This window comes from Citrus clementina, unplaced genomic scaffold, assembly GCF_000493195.1.
Source record: "Citrus clementina cultivar Clemenules unplaced genomic scaffold, Citrus_clementina_v1.0 scaffold_5, whole genome shotgun sequence".
Classification (NCBI taxonomy): domain Eukaryota; kingdom Viridiplantae; phylum Streptophyta; class Magnoliopsida; order Sapindales; family Rutaceae; genus Citrus; species Citrus x clementina.
This window is the reverse complement of record NW_006262201.1, coordinates 35,320,142-35,341,596: the sequence shown is the minus strand read 5'-3', so window position 1 is coordinate 35,341,596 and position 21,455 is coordinate 35,320,142. Positions and strand designations below refer to the sequence as shown.

General features: G+C 36.3%; 3 protein-coding genes across 8 annotated transcripts; all 3 read right to left on the bottom strand.

The window, feature by feature from the left end:
• Nucleotides 1–48: 48 nt before the first annotated feature.
• Nucleotides 49–5,592, bottom strand: LOC18041826 (probable rhamnogalacturonate lyase B). 4 transcript variants are annotated; one of them, XM_024183174.1, is made up of 15 exons: nt 4,984–5,592; nt 4,736–4,876; nt 4,519–4,640; nt 3,552–3,611; nt 3,343–3,462; nt 3,131–3,250; nt 2,702–2,843; nt 2,356–2,526; nt 2,124–2,279; nt 1,933–2,039; nt 1,498–1,588; nt 981–1,279; nt 743–859; nt 460–586; nt 49–362 (listed from the first exon to the last, which is right to left on the bottom strand). In XM_024183174.1, the coding sequence occupies exons 2-15, from the start codon at nt 4,829–4,831 to the stop codon at nt 96–98; spliced, it is 1,995 nt and encodes a 664-aa protein (XP_024038942.1). In that variant the 5' UTR covers nt 4,832–4,876; nt 4,984–5,592; the 3' UTR covers nt 49–95. The 4 variants fall into 4 exon arrangements, with proteins under 4 accessions (XP_024038942.1, XP_024038943.1, XP_024038944.1 ...); XM_024183175.1 differs by having other exon boundaries at nt 5,094–5,110; XM_024183177.1 differs by lacking the exon at nt 49–362 and having other exon boundaries at nt 465–586; nt 783–859.
• Nucleotides 5,593–9,645: 4,053 nt separating this feature from the next.
• Nucleotides 9,646–15,508, bottom strand: LOC18040972 (rhamnogalacturonate lyase). Of its 2 annotated transcripts, XM_024183181.1 has the most exons (15): nt 15,387–15,508; nt 15,222–15,281; nt 15,011–15,130; nt 14,809–14,928; nt 14,577–14,718; nt 14,306–14,476; nt 14,062–14,217; nt 13,857–13,963; nt 13,695–13,785; nt 13,454–13,595; nt 13,218–13,374; nt 13,003–13,119; nt 12,744–12,870; nt 12,431–12,660; nt 9,646–9,673 (listed from the first exon to the last, which is right to left on the bottom strand). In XM_024183181.1, exons 1-15 carry the CDS (start codon nt 15,500–15,502, stop codon nt 9,646–9,648), a joined length of 1,884 nt encoding a protein of 627 aa, XP_024038949.1. In that variant the 5' UTR covers nt 15,503–15,508. The 2 variants fall into 2 exon arrangements, with proteins under 2 accessions (XP_024038949.1, XP_024038950.1); XM_024183182.1 differs by lacking the exon at nt 9,646–9,673 and having other exon boundaries at nt 12,274–12,660.
• A 1,220-nt stretch (nt 15,509–16,728) lies between these two features.
• On the bottom strand, nt 16,729–21,072 carry LOC18040135 (probable rhamnogalacturonate lyase B). Of its 2 annotated transcripts, none has more exons than XM_006433712.2 (15): nt 20,835–21,072; nt 20,619–20,740; nt 20,446–20,505; nt 20,177–20,296; nt 19,949–20,068; nt 19,418–19,559; nt 19,167–19,337; nt 18,876–19,031; nt 18,654–18,760; nt 18,392–18,482; nt 18,156–18,297; nt 17,900–18,056; nt 17,643–17,759; nt 17,226–17,352; nt 16,729–17,140 (listed from the first exon to the last, which is right to left on the bottom strand). In XM_006433712.2, exons 1-15 carry the CDS (start codon nt 20,874–20,876, stop codon nt 16,865–16,867), a joined length of 1,950 nt encoding a protein of 649 aa, XP_006433775.1. In that variant the 5' UTR covers nt 20,877–21,072; the 3' UTR covers nt 16,729–16,864. The 2 variants fall into 2 exon arrangements, with proteins under 2 accessions (XP_006433775.1, XP_024038947.1); XM_024183179.1 differs by having other exon boundaries at nt 18,392–18,473.
• Between the last annotated feature and the right edge of the window lie 383 nt (nt 21,073–21,455).

Here is a 21,455-nt window from a genome sequence, read left to right as displayed (position 1 = left end):
CTTCTAAACTTTGCTAACAAAAAACCCAAGGCATATATAATGCTATTATTTTCCAGGAAAAAGAATTGCTTTGATTTTTCCTAAGAAAGACCAAATTAGGTATTGTTGCTAGAATTACAAGGTGGGAGAGGGGGACCTTCTAAACGAATATAGTCATACATGACCCCTCGGAAAGGGCTGCCACTCAGTGCCTGTGTTAAATAAATTGTATTATTATTCCCTTTAACAAACAAAGCACCGGGCACATCCACATTGAATAACCAATATAGTCCATAAATTCCATGCCTAGCAATCGTATTCTCCTTCCCAATTTGCCCAGTTGAAAATAAAGGAGGTTCTGTTGAAGGGTCATTAATCCGGACCTGCAATGGAAACATATCAAACTAGAGTAAAATTTGAAAATCAAAATGAAGTTCAATAGTCTCTCACAAGTCACAAGTCATGAGTTACGCACAGTACCTGCAATACAGAAACATGTGCTGAAGCTAGGGCCAGTCGTAGTTTATAAACAGCACTCTCATTTACATTGTCAAGCTCAAATTTTATTTGCCATGTGGTTCCTTCATATGTTTGGTTGTCCTTTTTCCTGCATTGCAGTAGAAAGTTGATTTTTAGCTCCTCAGCTCGAATATTTTCACATGAAATAGGCTACTAACTAGAAACAGCTGAATGCTCCTATATTTCATTGTAGCAAGTATACAAATGACCAATATTGTAGAATATAGAGATCGAATAATCAGACCTTGTGACCTGAGCAAAAAACCAATCTTTACGGTAGTCACCTTGATTAACTATGTAAATCAAATCTTCATTAGGATATAGCTCTGCATATCTTTCCCATAATCCATACTGCCTATATCTGCCAATAAAGATATATGTGTATATATAAATTAAAAAAAAAAAGAAACTGTATGTTGAGTTAATGATCTCGGAAAAGTAACAGCATTATTAGCTAATTACTTATCACAATGAGAGCTAACCTGTCAGTGTGATTGACGTATAATTTATTTATATATTTTGGATCAGGGTCAGGCACATAGAATTCTGCAGCATAGCGGTCAGGAATTCCTATTTCCCACAGTGTAGGCCCATTTCTTGGAGGCTTATACACAAGATCACCTATGTCAATATAAGACCCTTCAATTATGGTTATGTTAAAATCATATTTGTAATCCCCAATAAAACCAGGAACGAATGCATAAAGACTATAGTTTCCTGTCCTTATATGATCTATGTAAAAATAGCCATCTGCGTTTGCTCTAGCCCAGAATTGGTAACCCTGCTCAGCAATATGGCAGAGAATTGGTTAGCATTTATGCAACAAGCACTCTGATTTGATATAATATAGATTTTCACAATGTTCTTATCAAATTTAGGATGTGTTGAGCTGCTATATGCTTAGATCCTAACATGTCTGATTTACAAGTTTTGGCATGAGCTGTGTAAATCTGATAATATAGAAATTTCCATTTCCAACTTGTCTGGTTTACCATTTACCTTGCATTCCCTTTGCCAGGATCCAGCATTTCCTGGAGGTGCCAAGCCCACATATGCACCATTTGCGGCAATGTAATCCATATTAATGTACCTATATAAGCGTAACATTTGATTTAGTTAGAAACTTGATCAGAAATTTGTTGCAAAACAAAGAAAATAAAAACATGGGTTCATTTCCAAAAATTTGACCACAGGACATCTTGATTTTCCCCTGTAAAATCCATACTATTAAAACAAAAACAGAAAGGTACCAAGGATGTGACTGTAACTACTGTTCTTCACAGCAACTAAAGTATGCACTTTTACTTGGCAACTAATGCTTAACGACCAACCACTCATTCATCTATAATTGAAAGTGATTCCATTCCGCAACAGTAGTGAATTAGAGCAACAACATTTCAATCTCTAACATACCCTAAAATGATAAACAATTACCTATCTTCAACTAGTAATCTGCCATGGAGTGTTCCCCGTTGATCTGACTGAGGAAAATCTTTGGAAGCTGGAAAATCATAAGGCCAGCTTTGAACTTCAAATATCATCTGAATAAAATTTTAAAATTTCTGTCAGTCTAAATGCAGAGACAAAACTCCTATATAAGTTAGATCGCACAATATATGTCTAACCTGCTGCTTAGCATCCTCCCAGAGAAGAAGAGGATCATCTTCATTCGACAAAGAGTTAAGATAAATAAAGATGGGGCCAAAAACTTTCTTCCATGGTTCAGAGTGTCCAAATCTTAGTATCAGATCCGCTCCTGAATAATGAACACTGTGAAAAAGCTGACGACACAATTTTAATCAAATCAAATAGAAGAGGTCAGAAAACAAATATCATAAAAAATAAAAAAGAAATTACCGCAAGAGAAGTGGGTCCCACGTGTGATGCTAAGTACTGTTTGAGCGGTCCAGCTGATCGGGATTCAATACTTGGAGTGATTTGCCAGAACCCTACAGGCGGGTCGGCGCATATCCACCCATGTACCCTTATATCTTGACTTTTACATGAGTATAGGTACTTGTCATCTACCTGCAATTAAAAAAAAGTCTTGTTAAGGTCAAATGTACCAACACAAGATTAATTTGGCTTGATGATCAACCGTCCTTTCTATCAAATTGTTATACAGTCTTTTATATTTCCTTTCTATTATTCCTATAATAGATTTCAGAATGATTAAACTTTACAAAGATTAAAAAATCCGTACCTCCCCTTTGAACTCTGGTTCCACAGGATTGACAAGTAAAACCGCCTCTGGATAGGCAAGGACTTGACCTCTTCCTGGTAATCGATCATCAGGTAATGGCATAAGTCTTTGCCTGTTGTCTGCTATAGACATGAAGTGAAACCTGTGCATTTAAACTCGTGGAGTGTTAAGAAAAGAAAAGAAAATGCTCTTTATTGCTGTCTAGCCACTTGGGTGAAATCATTTTGGGCATGTACGTAGCTGTTGGCTACCACCTAATATTGAAACCAGTGCACATAGGCTTAGCAACTCGTGTTTACTAACTACCGACCTAACTAATAATTCCATCCCCTAGCAGCTATGGACTGAATGTTAATGATTTTATAGCAACTCAATTCCACTCATAACCATAATCTGATAACAAAAGAATGAGGCAGAAGTTTTATATACTTGTCTTTGTTGAGCTTGAATGCCATCCTAATGTTGTCAATGTTGAACGCAGGCCATTCACCCAAGTGTTCAAAAATGGCATAAGTGTAGAAACCTGATGAACCATGAAGCATTATGAACCTGGAAAATGCTTCCTCATCAGCATTATTTTATTAAATGAAAACAGTATTGATTCTGATAAATAAATCGAAGTGATATGCGCAAAAGAAGACCTTTTGTCGATGTTCAAGGGAACGACCTGGCCTTCGAGGGAGGAATTCCACAGCCTGGTGAATGAAACCTCCACCTGCTCCTCATTTTCTACTATAACTGTAAAATTTGTGGCTTCAATCCTGCATAGAGCAATCTTTATGGTACAACTTCTGTATGACTTCTAAAATTAGTGTGAGGATCTTTGCTTAGTGGGGACTTGGATACTTACCTATCAAGCGTGCCCTTCGTACCTTTCTTTCCTGGCTTACTCCAGACAAGGTCCCAGTAACTATATGTGGATAAAAAATAATAATAATAATAACAAAACTTACAGTAGCTAGACATATTACTTCAAAATATTGAAATTAACATCTAATGAAAAGAATCATCATGTCTTCACTGAAAATTAATGCCTTAAAAGGTCCACAACCAAGTGTTTTCTGTTGATTGCTATCATTATGAATATCATAGTGAAAAGAGTTGTTATCAGAAGCCTGTCCCCGTGATTGTGTAATATCGCTTAGATGGCGAGACTTGAAAAGTAGGCCTATAATTCCCCGCTGTTGTGTCAGCATTTGCACTATTTACTCGTAGATTCAACAGTAAAATTCTCATTGGCATTTATACAAATACCTAATGAGCGTCACATGTTGAAGGCAGACATACAAATTTTAGCAAGAAATTTCATTGGATGGCGGTTATGCCAGTCATTGTCTTCTTTGAAAGTAATCATAGCGAAAATTTTGACACATTCCCAGGTTAAAAGAGGTTTGGGAAAATGGCATGAAAATCAATCTTGATCACAACATGCAGCCAATCAATGGAGATGCCGGGCTCAGATTTTCAGATGGCTCTTCAAAGATCCCTCCTCCATTTCTTGATTAAATGGATTTTATTCTGATGTACCCTCAAGTCTGTTAATTACAGGGAGATAAGTGCTTATTTATAAAATCTTCTTATCCAATTGAAAAATAAATAAAGTACCGGGGAGGTGTCTGATAATAGGCAACTGGGCCAAAATGAGTGGAAGACAAAAAGACATTAAAAAACAGGACAAGAAAGCAGAGAAACCAGACTGTAGTTGCCACATGTCAAAGTGGTTTGGGATTATAAATTTATAATTAATCCCCGTTAAGATTTTCATTTTTGGATTGAGAGACAAAGGATTAAAAAAAAAGGGAATTTAAAGAAAGTACCCTCTATTGTATTCAGCATTACGAACTTCGAGCAAGTTATCGATGCCTTGAAATTGGATTCCAGTGACAATGCCTTCTGGATTTGATAATGTCACTTGCAGTATCCCATTATCCATCACCACCTGCGTTAATTAAGTAAAATAGTGCCTAATTAATGTCCACTGTAACGTTGCTTGAAACTGAAAACTACCATTAAAAATTATCATAAATTACTTACATGTTTATCTTGAACTTGCAGTTGCACACCAGAGACCATCGGAAGTAGGAAAAAAATAAAACAGCCGACATGGGCAGGCCCTTCTGAGATCTTCATAGAACTTATTTGGCATTACGATCTCAGATGAAACAATGTTAGTATCTGAAAAACAGAAACGAATAATATAAGTATATGACGGTAAATCAGGAATTGAGGAAATTAAATAGACTAAATTGGAGGGAAAAAAAAGAAGAATGTTCATATCTTACCTCTCTTATCTAGAAAGAGAATATGTACATGTGAAGGAACATGAAAAGTAAAAGCTTAAGACAAGAACGTGACTGGCTTGTGTTTTCTTGAACTAGAGACAAAGCATTACCCTTTTTTGATCTTTTGTAAATTCTCGTGATATCTATAGCTTTGTCGTCACTGTTGCTTGGTACACCCACGAGAGAGAGAGAGAGAAGAAGTCATCACCTGCTCTTTTTCTTTTCATATGACTTTTTGCAGGCAGAAAAGTTCTAAAGAGACTTTGGGGTACTTTTTAATAAGCATATATACGGAGCTCCCATTATGTGGCACAAAAATAAAACCTCTCTTTAGGTGGATTAGGTACCCTTGGAATTTAGAAATTTATTTGTAAGCATGTGAGCAAGGTTATTGTTCCTATGAGTTTGAACCCATATTAATGTGATGAAAATAACTAATTATTTACAATCCAAAGGAAAAGGATCTAATAAGAACTCGAGAGCCGTGCAGGTTTTTTATGTTTGTTTGTTTTTGTTTTTTTATCAGCGTAGGTAGCGGTGCAGGTGTGTGTTTTCTTTGATCTGAGAGGTTGAGTTGCAGCCTTTGTATTGATTTATTTATTATTTTTGTCTAATGTCTTATTTCTATTTACGTATTAAATTCATTAAACCTACGAAAAAAAAAAAAAAAGAGAAGAAAGAAAAGTGTTTTGGCTTTCCGAATCAAACCTCTTGGATGAGCTTGATCTCCCGTGCTCACCGCAAAAAAATGCCAATTCTCTGTTAAAGAGAAATTACTCCTTCCAACTGATTCCCCCTTTTGGGAAGCTATATCACTTTATCTTATCTTCTTGAATTTTGAACTTAATCTTTGAATTTCAATTGTTGCTATCAATCTTAAAACTTAAATTTGATTGTTCCACACGAACTTGAACATGTACGATCATCCTAAAACAGGGGACTACAAGAGTAATTGTAAACAGAAGAAGAATTATAAAATGGCCAACCAAAAAAGAAAAAAAATTCCATATTCTTGGGTGTCAATGTCTCTAATGATGATGCCCAACCAAAGTGTGCCACTATTTGAATATAATAGCTTTAGCATGTGCAAAGTTTGTGACTTTATAGACTAGTTAGTAGTTACCAACAAAATTCTCCAACTTTATAGTTGGGCTTGCCGCTCGAGCATTAATTAATAAGTTGTCAACTTTTGCGGGCTTTTAACATTCTTCCTGTAAATGATAATTTGTTGGAAACAACAGGTTGTCCTTTGGTATAGTCATTAGTGGAATTGTGGTGACTGGTGATGGTGGTGGGTTGATAACTACTTTCACAACAAGTGCATGAATTCGTATTTCCTTTTCTTCTCCTAAAGTTGAAAAAAATGCATTATCCTTTGACAGATTCAACGGGTGAAATTATTTGGATTCGGTAATACCCGAATTGGGCTGAGAATATTATTGGGTGGATTGGGTCAGAGATTTGGTGAGAGCCTGTTTCAGTTCTGCGTCCGGTTGCCCTCAACCGAGCTATATGAAAAATTGACAAGATATTAAAAAATTCCATGCTAATAATCCTCGGTCTAGACTTCTAGAATAGGCTTGAAATAGATTATAATTTTGTTTGTAATTGAGGTTGGACAGTTGTAATTAAGTATTTGGTAAACACTAGCTGTTATAGCTTAAAAACTAAGTTAATTTAATTTTATACTTATATGATGAAAAATTTATTATATCTTTACTAATTTTGTCAAAATTATTATTTAAAGACTATGTTTATTATATACTATTAGCTTTTATTTTATAATTATAACTATTTTTTACAGCAACTATAGTTTTTAATTTACAACATCTCAATACCAAACAAGGCTTTCATGTTACATATATATTAAGAAATAATCCATAAAGAACAATAAAGCAGTTGATTTGGCCTCTCCTCTTATTGTGAAAATAAGAGGTTAAGAGTTTAAATTTTAATACGTTTTATAATTCGAAGTGAGTTGGGAGCTGAGTGCAATACTGTAACTGAAAAAAATAACAGGAGAATAAAAAAGTTTTTTAAAAAAATTTAATTGATTAATACAATATTGTAACTAATTGAATCTATTTCCACTAACAAATTTCTCAAGAGATGACATATTTCTCTTAAAATATGGTCACGATTTCAAGGATGGAGTGTTGAAAACAGCAGCTGTGAGGAGTCAAAGATTGACCTTGAAGCCAAGCTGGCATGCCACCTAAGCTTCTGTAATCTGCAGCCATCTGATATGGAAGATGAGTCAGATTTATTGAGCTGGCAGAACAGCTGTAGTGAAGAATATCAGCACATAAGCATGGAGCAGTTGAACCTTCTAGAAGTCTGAAATGATTGGCTCATGATTTTCATTCTGACAAATTAGTTTTACAATTTTCCTATGTAATATATTGTTGCTAGCTGTCATTATTCTCATTGTCTCTATATATATACTGCAATAGCTCTGTATTACGATTAATTCAAGTAATCAAATATAAAGAATACATTGTCTTGCTCACTCTACTTCCAACACTAAAGCAATTCTCTAGAATTTAAGTTGGTATCAGAGCCTTCTTTTAGCTATGGCAAGCAGCAGTGACAATGAAACAAATGTTAATCCAACGCAGGTTGATTCAAGTGATCAACCAGACGAATTGAATCAAAATCAAAACCAAAACACTGAGCTACCAAGTCCAGGTCTTAATACCAGAAACACAACACAAATAAGTGCATCACCCACCCATCACATCACTAGCAACACCTATGTTTTTACTAATCCAATCAAACTAACTCAAAGCAACTTTATGCTCTAGAAATCACAAGTGATTTCCAGCATTAGAGCAAATGAGCTTGAGGGGTTTGTTGACGGCAGCCATGTCTGCCCTCCTAAAGCTTTTATGAATCCTGGACTAAATAGAACTACCATTACCTCACCTAACCCTGAATACCAGATTTGGAGGAAACATGACCATATTCTACTGAGTTGGCTACTCTCTTCACTAAGTGAAGGAGTCCTTGGCACAGTGGTAGATTGTTCCACCTCCTGTGAGGTGTGGACAACTCTAGCCAACCAATTTGGTGCTAGAACAAGAGCAAAAGTATTATATCTCAGAACCCAAATTCAAACTACTAAAAAGGGTTCATCAACTATTCATGAATACTACTCCAAAATAAAAACTTTATTGAACTCACTTAGAGCTGCAGGAAATAGTACGAATAATGATGACTTCATCATGTGTGTGCTTGCTGGGTTGGGGCCATAATATGACTCAGTAGTTACTAACATCAACTCAATGCAGAATAATCCCTCAATCTCAGAAGTGTATGGTATGCTTTTGAGTCAAGAAAATAAAACTGAGCAAAACTTGAGCTCTGGGAATATTGAAGCAAACTATGCTCAAATGAGGAATGGAAGAAGGAGCTGGAACAACAGTGAGAGAGCTGCTCATCACCAATTGCCTAGAATAGTCTTTAGAAGCCTTGGAAACAACCCCACAAACAATCAAACCAATCAGAACCTTCAAGACAAAGGGAAAGGAAAAGAAGTGGCAGATGACAATGGCTCTGATCCAAAAGGGCCATGTCAAATTTGCTAGAAAATGGGGCACACAGCAGTTGAGTGTTGGCACAGATTCAAGAAAAACTTTGTACCACAACCAACCAGAAGAAGAGAGCAGAGAGGTGCTTATGTTGCTGCTGCTGAAGGTCAAAACAGTGGAGCTTGGTACCTAGACAGTGGTGCCACCAATCATGTGACAAACACTCTTGAAACATCAGCATCAACTCTGAATACCAAGGTAAAAATAAACTAGCTGTTGGTAATGGTGAAAAGCTTTTGATCAGTCATATTGGTTACCCTGCCTTGCCCATTTATGATCCACACAAGCACATTACCTTGACTGATATATTATATGTGCCTGACATAACTAAAAAACCTTATTAGCATTTCTAAATTACTGCATGACAATGATGTTGATTTTCAAAATTTTATTTGTTTTATTAAGGACAAGAGACAAGGGAAAATTCTGGTGAAATGAGTAACTAGAGATGGGCTATATGAGCTGATGCACTTACCTGCTATCCTAAGCAGGAACAAAATTCTTTATGCTGCTTTGTTTTCTGTTTTGTCAAAGTCAGAGTCAATAAACAATATTAGTTGTCCTGTGTCCATGTTGTCCTTCAATTCGAGTAATGAGTCTGTCGAAGTCAGTGTTGAGTGAAATGTAGCTGATGAGTCAAGTAGCAACAATCTGCAAGCTGCTGAAGAAATTAATCTATGGCATTCTAGACTAGGACACCCTAGTATATCAGTCTTGAAAAATACCCTGCTATCTTGTAATCAGCTCAAAATTAATAAAGATGATGTTCCTTCATTCTGTTCAGCATGTCAATATGGAAAGCAATCAAAACAATCTTTCAAAAGCACTGAAACCAAAACTAAGACAGCCCTGGAACTAATTCACACAGACCTTTGGGGACCAGCACCAATTCTATCCACTCATGGACATAGATATTACATCTCATATGTTGATGACAGAACAAGATACACATGGCTCTTTCCTTTAGCAGCCAAATCTCAAGCTTTTGATACCTTCATTACCTTTAAAAATTAGATTGAAAAACAGTTGAATTTAACAATCAAAGCACTACAAACAGACATGGGAGGAGAGTTCAAAGCCTTTGAACCATATTTGAAAAGAGAGGGAATAGGTCTAAGACATTCATGTCCATACTTACATGAACAAAATGGCAAGGTTGAGAGAAAACACAGACACATTGTGGAGACTGGACTTACCCTACTTGCTCAAGCTAAAATGCCCTTAAAATTTTGGCAAGAAGCTTTCAGCTATGTTACCTTCATCATTAACAGAATTACCTCACCTGTGCTTGAGAATAAGACACCATTTGAATTACTATAATTTCTCAAACCAGATTATACACAAATTAAAATTTTTGGATGTGAGTGTTTTCCATTTCTAAGACCATACAACAAACACAAATTTGATTTCCACACATCCAAATGCATTCTATTGGGAATCAGCAATGTTCACAAATGTTATGTTTGTATGAGTAATTCAGGTAGAATCTATATCTCAGCTAGTGTCAAATTCAATGAAAATTCTTTTCCTTTCGAAAAAAATTCTAGCTTTAGAAAACAAGAGTCAGTAAAAGAGGGTGATGAAGTTGCCTTACTTGAGAAATTTCAGGTTGTGTCTTTTTCTGTTAATGATCCCCATAGCCTCACACAAGTGACAACAGCTCATGACAACTCTTTAGACACTACTGGAAATACAGAATGCAGCCCAAGTCCAGTTCAGAATGAAATGCAACAAGTAAATGATACTGACACAATATCATGTAGCCCTTCAACTCACAGTCCACCTTAAATCACAGAAACAAACAATCAAAACCTTCCCACACAAAACACGTTGTCTTCACACCCCATGGTAACAAGATCCAAGGCTGGCATCTTCAAACCAAAGCTGTACCAGGTTTCCAGTAAAACACAACCTTTACTCCCCAAAAACACCTTAGATGCTTTGAAGGATCCCAAGTGGAAAAAGGCAATGGAGGATGAATATCATGCATTGATGAAGAGTAAACCCTGGACCTTGATACCAAACAACCAAAATTGCAAACTGATTGGAAATAAGTGGGTTTACAAAGTGAAGGAAAACTCAGATGGCAGCATTAATAGGTATAAGGCCAGATTGGTTGCAAAGGGATTCTTGCAGACCCCAGGACTTGATTTCAATGAAACTTTCAGCCCTGTCGTTAAGGCTGCAACTATTAGAATCATCCTAACCATGGCTGTAAACAATGACTGGTTGCTTAGGCAAGTGGACATAAACAATGCCTTCTTGAATGGTGAGCTGACAGAGACAATATACATGCCACAGCCTGAAGGCTTTGAAGACAAGAACAGGCCAAGCTATATTTGCAAACTGAAAAAGGCTCTGTATGGACTGAGGCAAGCTCCGAGAGCATGGTTTGATAAATTAAAAGGTGCTTTGAGTTCTTGGGGATTCAGAAATTCCATGAGTGACACATATTTATTTTTCAGAAGAGTTGAATCAAAGATAGTTATCATACTGATATATGTAGATGACATCATAATTACTGGAAGCGACAACCAAGACATTGAGGAAATGATTAAATATCTGGATACTTCATTTGCTTTGAAGGGTCTCGGAAACTTAAACTTCTTTCTTGGGATACAAGTTATCAGGAGTCAAAACTCTATTCTACTTTCTCAAGAAAAATATGTTCAAGACCTGCTGGCCAAAACAGAGACGACATACTGTAAAGGAATAGAGACACCCTTTAGCATTTCTGAGAAATTGAAGAAGGATGTTGGGAATAGATTCCATGATCCCACACTCTATAGGAGTGTCATAGGAAGCCTGCAATATGCAGTATTGACTAGGCCAGAGCTTGCTTTCTCAGTTAACAAGCTCAGTCAGTTCATGCCTGATCCCAGACAGCCACATTGGGTGGCATGCAAAAGAGTGTTGAGGTATCTCAAAAACACTATGAATTTGTGTCTAAGGTTCAAAAAATCTGAGCATCTGGATCTCATTGCGTACACAGATGCTGACTGGGCAATTGATCCAAATGACAGAAGATCCATAAGTGGATACTGTGTGTACTTGGGAGATAATCTAGTTGCTTGGAGCTCGAGAAAACAAGGCATGGTTGCAAGGTCCACGACAGAATCAGAATATAGAGCAATGGCTCTATGCAACACTGAAATTACATGGATAAATTCTTTACTTGGTGAACTGAAGACGGAGGTTGAAAATGTACCAATTATCCTAAGTGACAGCACCAGTGCAGCAGCCATAGCAGGAAACCCAGTGTATCATTCTAGAACAAAACATTTTGAGATTGACCTTCATTTCCTCAGAGACAAAGTTACAAAGGGTGAATTGGAAATAAACTATGTTGGCAGCAATGATCAAATTGCAGATGTGTTGACCAAGCCACTACCACACTACAAGTTTAGCTGTTTTCGAAGCAAACTCAAAGTCATTGACAAGACCTTGAGTTTGAGAGAGGGTGTTGAAAACAGCAGCTGTGAGGAGTCAAAGATTGACCTTGAAGCCAAGCTGGCATGCCACCTAAGCTTCTGTAATCTACAGTCAGCTGATATGGAAGATGAGTCAGATTTATTGAGCTGGCAGAACAGCTGTAGTGAAGAATATCAGCACATAAGCATAGAGCAGCTGAACCTTCTAAATATCTGAAATGATTGGCTCATGATTTTCATTCTGACAAATTAGTTTTACAATTTTCCTATGTAATATATTTTTGCTAGCTGTTATTATTCTCATTGTCTCTATATATATACTGCAATAGCTCTGTATTACGATTAATTCAAGTAATCAAATATAAAGAATACATTGTCTTGTTCACTCTGCTTCCAACACTAAAGCAATTCTCTAGAATTTAAGTTGGAGGACCTTCCAAACGAATATAGTCATACATGATTCCTTGGAAAGGGCTGATGCTTTCTGTTTGTGTGAGAAAGATGGTATTGTTCCCTTTCAGAAGCAAGCTACCAGGCACACTGACATTGTACAGATAGTAGAGCCCGTGGATTCCATGTCTAGCAATTGTGTTGTCCTTTCCAATTATTCCAGTAGAAAACAGAGGAGGGTTCTTTGAAGGTTCATTCACTCCAACCTTCAAACAGGGAAAGATAAATGTTAATTTAGTCTCTTTCTCCTCCAAGTAACAGTATTAACGGAGTAAATGAAGGTGCTTACCCGCAATTGAGCAACATTTGCAGTCGCCAGCGCCAATCGCAGTTTATATGTTCCATTCTCGTCTAAGTTATCGATTTTGAACTTAATTTGCCATGTGGTTCCTCGATATGTGTTATTATCTTTCTTCCTGCAATGCAGTAAAAAAGTGTCTAGTTAGCAGATGAATCTCTTTTTTTTTTTCTTTTTTTAATAATTTTTACACGAAAGAATGTCCGGAAAAAAGAGCTGAATCGCAATAACTGGAGGGGGATAAATCAACCTGGTAACCTGTGCAAAAAACCAATCTTTCCGGTAGTCACTGACTCCAACTGAATATACTAGATCTTCGTCAGGATATAGCTCTGCATATCTCTCCCACAATCCGTACTGTCTAAACCTGCAACGCAGCAGATGAATTCAAATGATTAAACGGATAAATTTAGCTGGATGGTTTTGATCACTTAATCAAATTCTGATTAATGAGAGCTAATTAACCTGTCAGGATGATTGACATATAACTTGTTGATGTACTTTGGATTAGGATCCGGGACAAAAAATTCTGCGGCTGAGCGGTCGGGGATGCCTATTTCCCAAATTGTCGGTCCATCCCTCGGTGGCTCATATACAAGATCATCCAAATTAGCTTGAGAACCTATATATGTTGCAGAATAAAATACACGGCAATGCCAAGAGATTAATAAGAATTTTAAAGCGAGAAAATTAAATAAGACCTGGGGAAATAGCAATGACGTTGTCGTATTTATAATCTCCAATAAAACCAGGAACAAATGCATAGAGATTATAGTTGCCCGGTCGTATGTTATTAAAGGAGAAATAGCCATCTTCATTTGCTGAGGTCCAGAATTGGTAGCTCTAATAAAAGTAAAAAGGAAATTATCAATTTGGATTGGATTAGTGATGGCACATAAAAAAAATTAAAAATTAAGATAGAAAATATTGATATTATATTACCTTGCATTCTATTTGCCAAGATCCAACATCTCCTGGAGGTGCCAAGCCAACATAAGCACCTTTCGCTGGTATGCTCTTATCATTGACGTACCTAGACAACAGGCATTCTTATAAATATTAACTTCAAACCAAATTTATTTTGTTATCATGAAGGTACTGTACCTATCATGAACCACTATTCTGCCACTGACGTTACCACGTTGATCAGACTTTGGAAAGTCTTTTGAAGCTAGAAAATTAGGGGGCCAACCCTGAACTTCGGTCATCATCTGGAGAGAAATTTTTGGTTATTCCTTGCACTGTACGTAATTATTTCTTGATGGAAAAGTAACTCAAAAAGAGGTTACAGCTAGCGTTTCTGTTAAACCTGTTTGTTAGCATCCTCCCACAGCTTCTGGAAATCGCCTCCGTGGGACAAAGAATTAAGATAAACAAAAATTGGACCAAAAACTTTCTTCCATGGCTCCCCGTCTTCGATGTTTAATATTAAGTCTGCTCCAGCATAGTGGGTGCTATGCAGTACCTGATTGTATGTACCATGTGAATTATTCAGAGAGCTTATAACAATATAGAAAGGTTAGAATTATTGAAAGTTAAAAAAAAAAAATTACATTGAGGGAAGTGGGGCCAACATGGGAGGTGATGTATTGTTTTACAGGTCCAGCTGATCGGAACTCATTACTAGGTGTGATTTGCCACAATCCTGTTGCCGGGTTTCTACAAATCCATCCGTGAACTCTAATATCTTTGCTTTCACTCGAGTATTGATACTTGTCATCAACCTGCAGCTTGTACATAAAATTTTAGCCCACGTTAACACGATTCCATGTTAATTAAATGATAATAAGTGATTTCACTTATATGGAAGAATTAATTAAGCACCTCTCCTCTAAATTGGGGCTCGATTGGATTAACAAGCAAGACTGCTTCCGGGAAGGCCAGGACTTGGCTCCTGTTGCTCAGACGGTCATCAGGTAATGGCATGAATCTTTTCCGGTTGTCTGCTATCGCCATATAATGAAGCCTGCATTGCAGCAAAACAATTCCAGTGCTTTTGCAGAAAGTGCTTCCACTCCATTGTAAACTTGCTGATATATGTAACAGTAACACTTACTTGTCTTTGTTGAGCTTGAAGGCCATCCTGATATTACCAATGCTGATAGCAGGCCACCCTTGTAAGTGCTCAAAAATAGCATATGTGTAGAAGCCTGATGGACCACTTCGCATTACAAACCTACAATTAAATTAACGTTCACCTCATCATCAATTAATTAATCAATCAAACTCTATCATAACTCAGACAAATATTATAGGACCTTTTGTCAATCTTCAGGGGAACCACCTTTCCTTCCAGAGAGGAATCCCATGTCCGTGTGAACGACAGCTCTACTTGTTCTTCATTTTGTTCTATCACCGTAAAATTAGTTGCTTCAATTCTGCCAAACAATTTGAAACGGTAAATAAAATTCGCTTAATGAAGCTGAGGATATATATGAATTGAAATGAGGAGCTATCACATTTACATACCTATCCAATAAACCCTTTTTCCTTTTAATTCCATCACCGCTCCAAACCAGATCCCAGTAACTACAATTCAGAAACTCAATGAGAGTCTTATGGTAAGTTATATATGCTATGGATAATTACATGCGTAATTGATAAATATACATAAGCACGTGTGTGTATATATACCCTCTATTAGATTCGCGATTATTAACTTCAAGCAAGTTTTCAATTCCATTATATTGAATTCCAGTAACATGGCCCTGAGGATTTGATAGTGTGACCTGAAGTATGCCATTGTCCATTACCACCTGCAGTATTTACATGATTGGAAACGCCAACATTACTATAACTTTGTTCTTTTCCCTTCATAAATTAAGCTAGATAGCATGCATCACGCAACAGAAAACAAAAATAGAAAAAACAAAAAGTTATAAGTTTGCTAGCAAAATATTTACATGTTTATCCTGATTAATCAACTGCACCCCAAGAGATGAAACCAGCCACTGGGCAGAAACTAAAAGATAAAGAAGAGAAATCATGGGAGGCTGCTTTATACCAAGAGGTCTTATTACTGCCTTAAGACTCTCCTTTTCAACGATTAAACAATGATTACAAAGCAATGGATGTGACAGCGATTGCAGCAAACTAATGCGAGGTATTTTGAATCAGAATAAAAATATGTGACTATGAGAGCTTTATTGTTCACTATTTCTTCACAAGATGGAAAGTTATCATTGTTTTGAGGACATTAATTACTAGATGGTACCAAAAAAGATATTTGCTTTTAGGATGTAGCTGGTTTAATGAAAAATTATTTCCTTCCTAATTCATCAAATATTAACTGTAATTACAGCCAAATCAAATGTACATCAGATTTTGCCAGATCTTACCAGTTGCGCTCACTGTTAATTTTGGCATGTACCATTTATTACACGCAATAAACCAAAAATGCTTTAATGGGTTATTAAGATATATTAAGCATGCATACATGCATGATGCTATAAACAGTAGTTTTTTATGTGACTTGGGATTGTTCTGTCATTGGCTTATAATTCTGTTAAGCATAAATGAACACTCCGCCATTTAAATTTGCTAAGTAATCATGGATGCGCTTGTCCTTTGTTTCTTAAAATACTAGACGGCTAATCGTCTCTGCATCTATAAATTAAATGACATATCGGTCTAAAATTCTGTAGGATGATTTGTCATGAAAAGTATGCGTAGAATATTAGATGATTTGTTGTCTATTAATTTGTAGATCAGAGAACATGTCGTTTTGAGCGTCCAATTGCACCCAAATTCTTTCGTTTGCATAATGAAGCTCTCTCTCATCACGTATTTCAACGTGCTTAAACCAAAGTATTTATCAATTACATGTGTATCTAATTGTTGCTATAAATTGGAATCCTGATGATATCATTTTTGGCTGTAAAATAATGCAGAATAGGGGTCATTACTTGTCACAGAACACAATATTATCTGTTTCACGCATGCATCAACAATTCACATAGTGTAATAGCAAGCCGTGTTGATCCTGAATATGTAGTAAAGTCAATAATGATAAATAATGCACTTTGCAACACCTCATTGTTTATAGATTACAAAGAATCATTTCCATGTGTAATATTCAACTGATGCATGTACATCGTAGACGTATTTTTAACTTATTTCTCTAATAATCTAGAAGTTTCCTTCTTAGATGTTGTATCTGAAGGACCTTCAAAACGAATGTAATCATACATAATCCCCTGGAAAGGACTTGTGCTCCGAGGCTGTATAAAAAATATTGTGTTATCGCCTGAAACGAGGCGAGCACCTGGTACATCCACATTAAACAACCAATAAAGACCATGAATTCCGTGCCTCGCAATTGAATTGTCTCTCCCAATTAATCCACTTGAAAAGAGGGGTCGATTTGTGCTTGGATCATTAATCCGAACCTATGTATATAAGACAGCAGTAATTCATTAGTACATTATAAATTTTAATCTGAAAGGGAATAAGTAATTTGGAGTACAAGTATACCTGCAATTCAGATAAATTTGCAGACGCAATCGCCACTCGCAATATATAGGTACTGTTCTGATTCACATTGTCGAGTTCAAATTTGATTTGCCAGGTTGTTCCTTGGTATGAGTTATTATCTTTTTTCCTGAAATGTAAGAGAGTTGAAGATGAGATGTATAATCTTCCACAAGTTATTGACTTTCAATGGGTGTAGCAGATAATGCTCTGTTGTCAAGCTTGCCACATGTTTGCTACTCAATATTTGTAACTAGGCATTAATGTCCTAACTAAAATTTTAGCTTGCAGCAATTGTATGTAGTTTAAAGTGAATTTTTCATGTGTCATTTGACTGAAATCTATAATCAGTTACTCTATAACTAGAAAAATAATTGACAGTTTTGATCAAGCAAAACGATATTGCCGAGAAGCTCTCACCTAGTAACCTGACCAAAGAACCAATCTTTAGTGTAGTCACTAGATCCAACTGTGTAAACTAAGTCTCCATCAGGATATAGTTCTGCATATCTTTCCCATAATCCATATTGTCTAAACCTGCCAATAATCAAACAACCAGATCAATCACCAAATTCCTGAGGAAGTAGGCACTTCGTACGTGAGAAACAATGGTGCTAATCAAACTAATTTGAAAATAATAATAATAATAAAATAAAATTTTCAGAAGCAGAGGTAACCTGTCAGGATGATCGAGATAAAGTTTATTGATGTACTTGGGGTTAGGATCAGGAACGTAAAATTCAGCAGCAGAACGATCAGGGATGCCTATTTCCCACAATGTTGGTCCATTTCTGGGAGGCTCATAAACAAGGTCACCCATATCAATGTCAAAACCTATACACGTACATTTATCACATGTTACATTATTAACCAGGAACAGTGACTGAATATCTTTATGTAATTACTCGCACAAATTGATCATAGAGACAGTACCTGGGGTTATGTTAACTACAACATCATATCTGTAATCTCCTATAAAACCAGGAACCCATGCATAGAGATTATAATCACCGGCTCGTACAGCAGTAATTGAAAAATAACCGTCTTCATCTGCGCTCGTCCAGAATTGATAGTCCTATAGGGATCAATAAAAGCCAAGTTATATATTATATATTATACAGGGCAGCTGAAGATAAGACTGAAGAATTAATTCACTTAATCAAAATCACCTTGCATTCTCTTTGCCATGAACCTGCATCTCCTGGCAGGGCCAACCCGACGTATGCACCACTTGCTGATATGTAGTCATCACTAATGTACCTAGACGTTTTTAATTCAATTTCAAGACTTTAAAGTAATTACTTGTAAATTTGGATCCATTTTTTTATCTGAGTTATGTTCTTATCCAATCAATAGCTACATATTTTTAAAAGATCAGCACTCAATCCAAATTCGATTGACACAACAATTAAAAGTTATATGCAAGCTTACTCGTCTTGAACCAATAGTCTACCGCTTACGTTACCCCGTTGGTCCGACTTTGGGAAATCATCTGAAGCTGGGAAGCTGTAAGGCCAGCTTTCGGTTTCTACACTCATCTGATGGAATTAAAAGTTAATTTGCAAGGCATGCATTAGTCTTCTTGCTCATTAATTAATTTTATGAAATTAAAAAAAAAAGTGGTGCCTGTAATTCTATGCGAAAATAATTGACCTGCATTTTAGCGTCGTCCCAAAGCGAAAGCGGGTCATCACCATCAAATGCAGAATTACAGTAGACAAAGACAGGGCCAAAAACTTTCTTCCACGCCTCGCCAGCATTGAATTTGGGCACCAGGTCTTCTCCAGAATAATGGGCACTGACAAACACCTGATTACGCCATTTTGGTCCATAAATTTATTTATTTATTTTTTAAAGAAATTGTATATGCTTTAGTATGACTACCTAATAAGCTAATTAATTAATTGATTGATCATTTAAAATAAAAATAAAAATTGAACTTACGGAAAGAGTGGTGGGTCCCACATGGGAGGTAAGGTTCTGTTTTTGAGGTCCTCCAGTTCTAAATTCAGCACTGGGGGTGATGTGCCAGAAACCGACCGGGGGGTCGGTGCAAATCCAACCATGGACATTTATATCTTTGTTGTCACATGAGTATTGGTATTTGTCATCCACCTGCAAATTCAAATGCAATATAAATATATCTTTTCTTAATTACTTGCAATTTGAAGAAACTATAAAAGAAAAGAAACTACTTCTCCTTTGAAATCGGGCTCCACAGGATTGACAAGGAGAACAGCTTCAGGATAAGCCAAGGGTTGGCCTCTCGGCGGCACACGGTCATCAGGCAACGGCATGTATCGTTGCCTGTTGTCTGCTATCGCCATGTAATGAAATCTGCCCATTCATATTATTCAATATCAGAACAAAGGGAGGGAAGTGGGCAAAGCCTTTTAAAAAAAAAAAAAATTTTTTTTAAATCCTTTATCTTTTCAAAACTCGAATTCAGGTGGACAGCTGAACACAGATATTGAAAATAGCTCGGTTAAGCACTTCTAAGGATATCTCTTCCTTCATTAATTAATTAAACATACAATAGACAATTGATAGTAGATTTTTTTATTTTTTTTTCGTTTCTATACTTTATACTCAACTTTTGTCTATTCGAAGTAAGTTGCATGACAATATTAAACATCTCTTGGAGGGTGGAATGAGGAATGAATTAATGAATAATTTTATAAATGATTAAATTGTACATGAAAGTAGAATAAAATTTGCGTACGTACTTGTCTTTTCTGAGCTTGAAAGCAATTCTGGTTTCTCCGAGATTGAAACCAGGCCATTCCTCCAAGTGCTCGTAAATGGAGTAGGTGTAGAATCCTGACGAACCTCGAAGCATTACGAACCTATATATATTATTAAACAAGTACAAATGGTAATAATATTACAAAAAATATATATAGATATGCTGAGAGAGCTTTAAAGATAATGAATAATGAATGAATTAGTAGCACCTTTTGTCTATATTTAAGGGCACGAGCTTGCCCTCCAGGGAAGAATCCCACGTCCTTGTGAATGAGATTTCTACTTGGTCCTCATTTTCCACTATTACGTCAAAACTTGTTCCTTGAATCCTGCATATTTCATTATATATGCTTGCACGAGTTCTTAACTACTAATTGAGTGAGTTGATGGGAGAATGAATCGTCCTATATAATCTTGATTAAATTAATTTTCCAATTAGCTGTCACTAAATTTTTCTAAGGAGCTGAGAAGGACATACACATCAAATATTCCCCTTGTTCCTGTACTTCCAGGCGTATTCCAAACAAGGTCCCAGTACCTACACACAAACTTTATGCTTCAGGTTTATCGTCCATGCAAGTAAAATTATTGAAGCATATTCGGATTATTAAAAGGCCAAAAAAAAAAAGGAAATTAAGAAAAAAAAAATACCCTCTATTCAGTTCGTCATTTAGAACTTCAAGCAAGTTGTCGATGTCATTGTACCGAATTCCAGTTACGATTCCCCCAGGATTGGAAAATGTAACCTCGAGTATGCCATTATCCAACACCACCTGCACAGATATTGCTTCAAGTATATTAATTAATCAATCTCAACTCCATTATGTAGTTTTTCTTCACAAAAAGGATATAATTATATATAACTACATGGCGATCCTGAATAAGCAAATTCACCGCTGGAGGTGACATGGTGAGGTTCTCAGTTCTCACACAGTTCAGCTTGAATAATGCCACGAAAGAAGAAGAATAAGAAGTGGGGAAGATTTATGGGCTAACAAAGAGTATTTATTAATTATGTTTGTTTACAAATAGTTTCCTTGAAATGGAGAATAAGCATTCTTTTTTTGTCCACTTGCATATCTTGCGACTCTTTACTTTGTCGCCAACACTGTTTGGTGCGCTAGCAAAAAGGGCGTGTAAGAGTCGCTATATATGAGAGTCGTACGTCTATTCTGAAGTATAATACAGGTGGGTTGTTGCCCGTCTGACAACCCCATTTGAACTAATCCGAAGAATTTATATTTATTTTATTTTAATTTTAATTTTTTTTTAAAAAAAAGGTGTTCTAACTTCAAACTTACAAAATCCTAGTGCCAAAAGATTTAGCAACACCTTCCCAAACCCAAGTCCGGTCGTGTGATCTGCATAACAATCAGTTGAAGGAACAAAACTTAAGTGCGCGGGATTCTTTATATGAAGAGTATCCTTCTTTGTAACAGTGGTGCTTCTTAACTTTGATCAACTAAACTGTTTGATGTATATCTATTT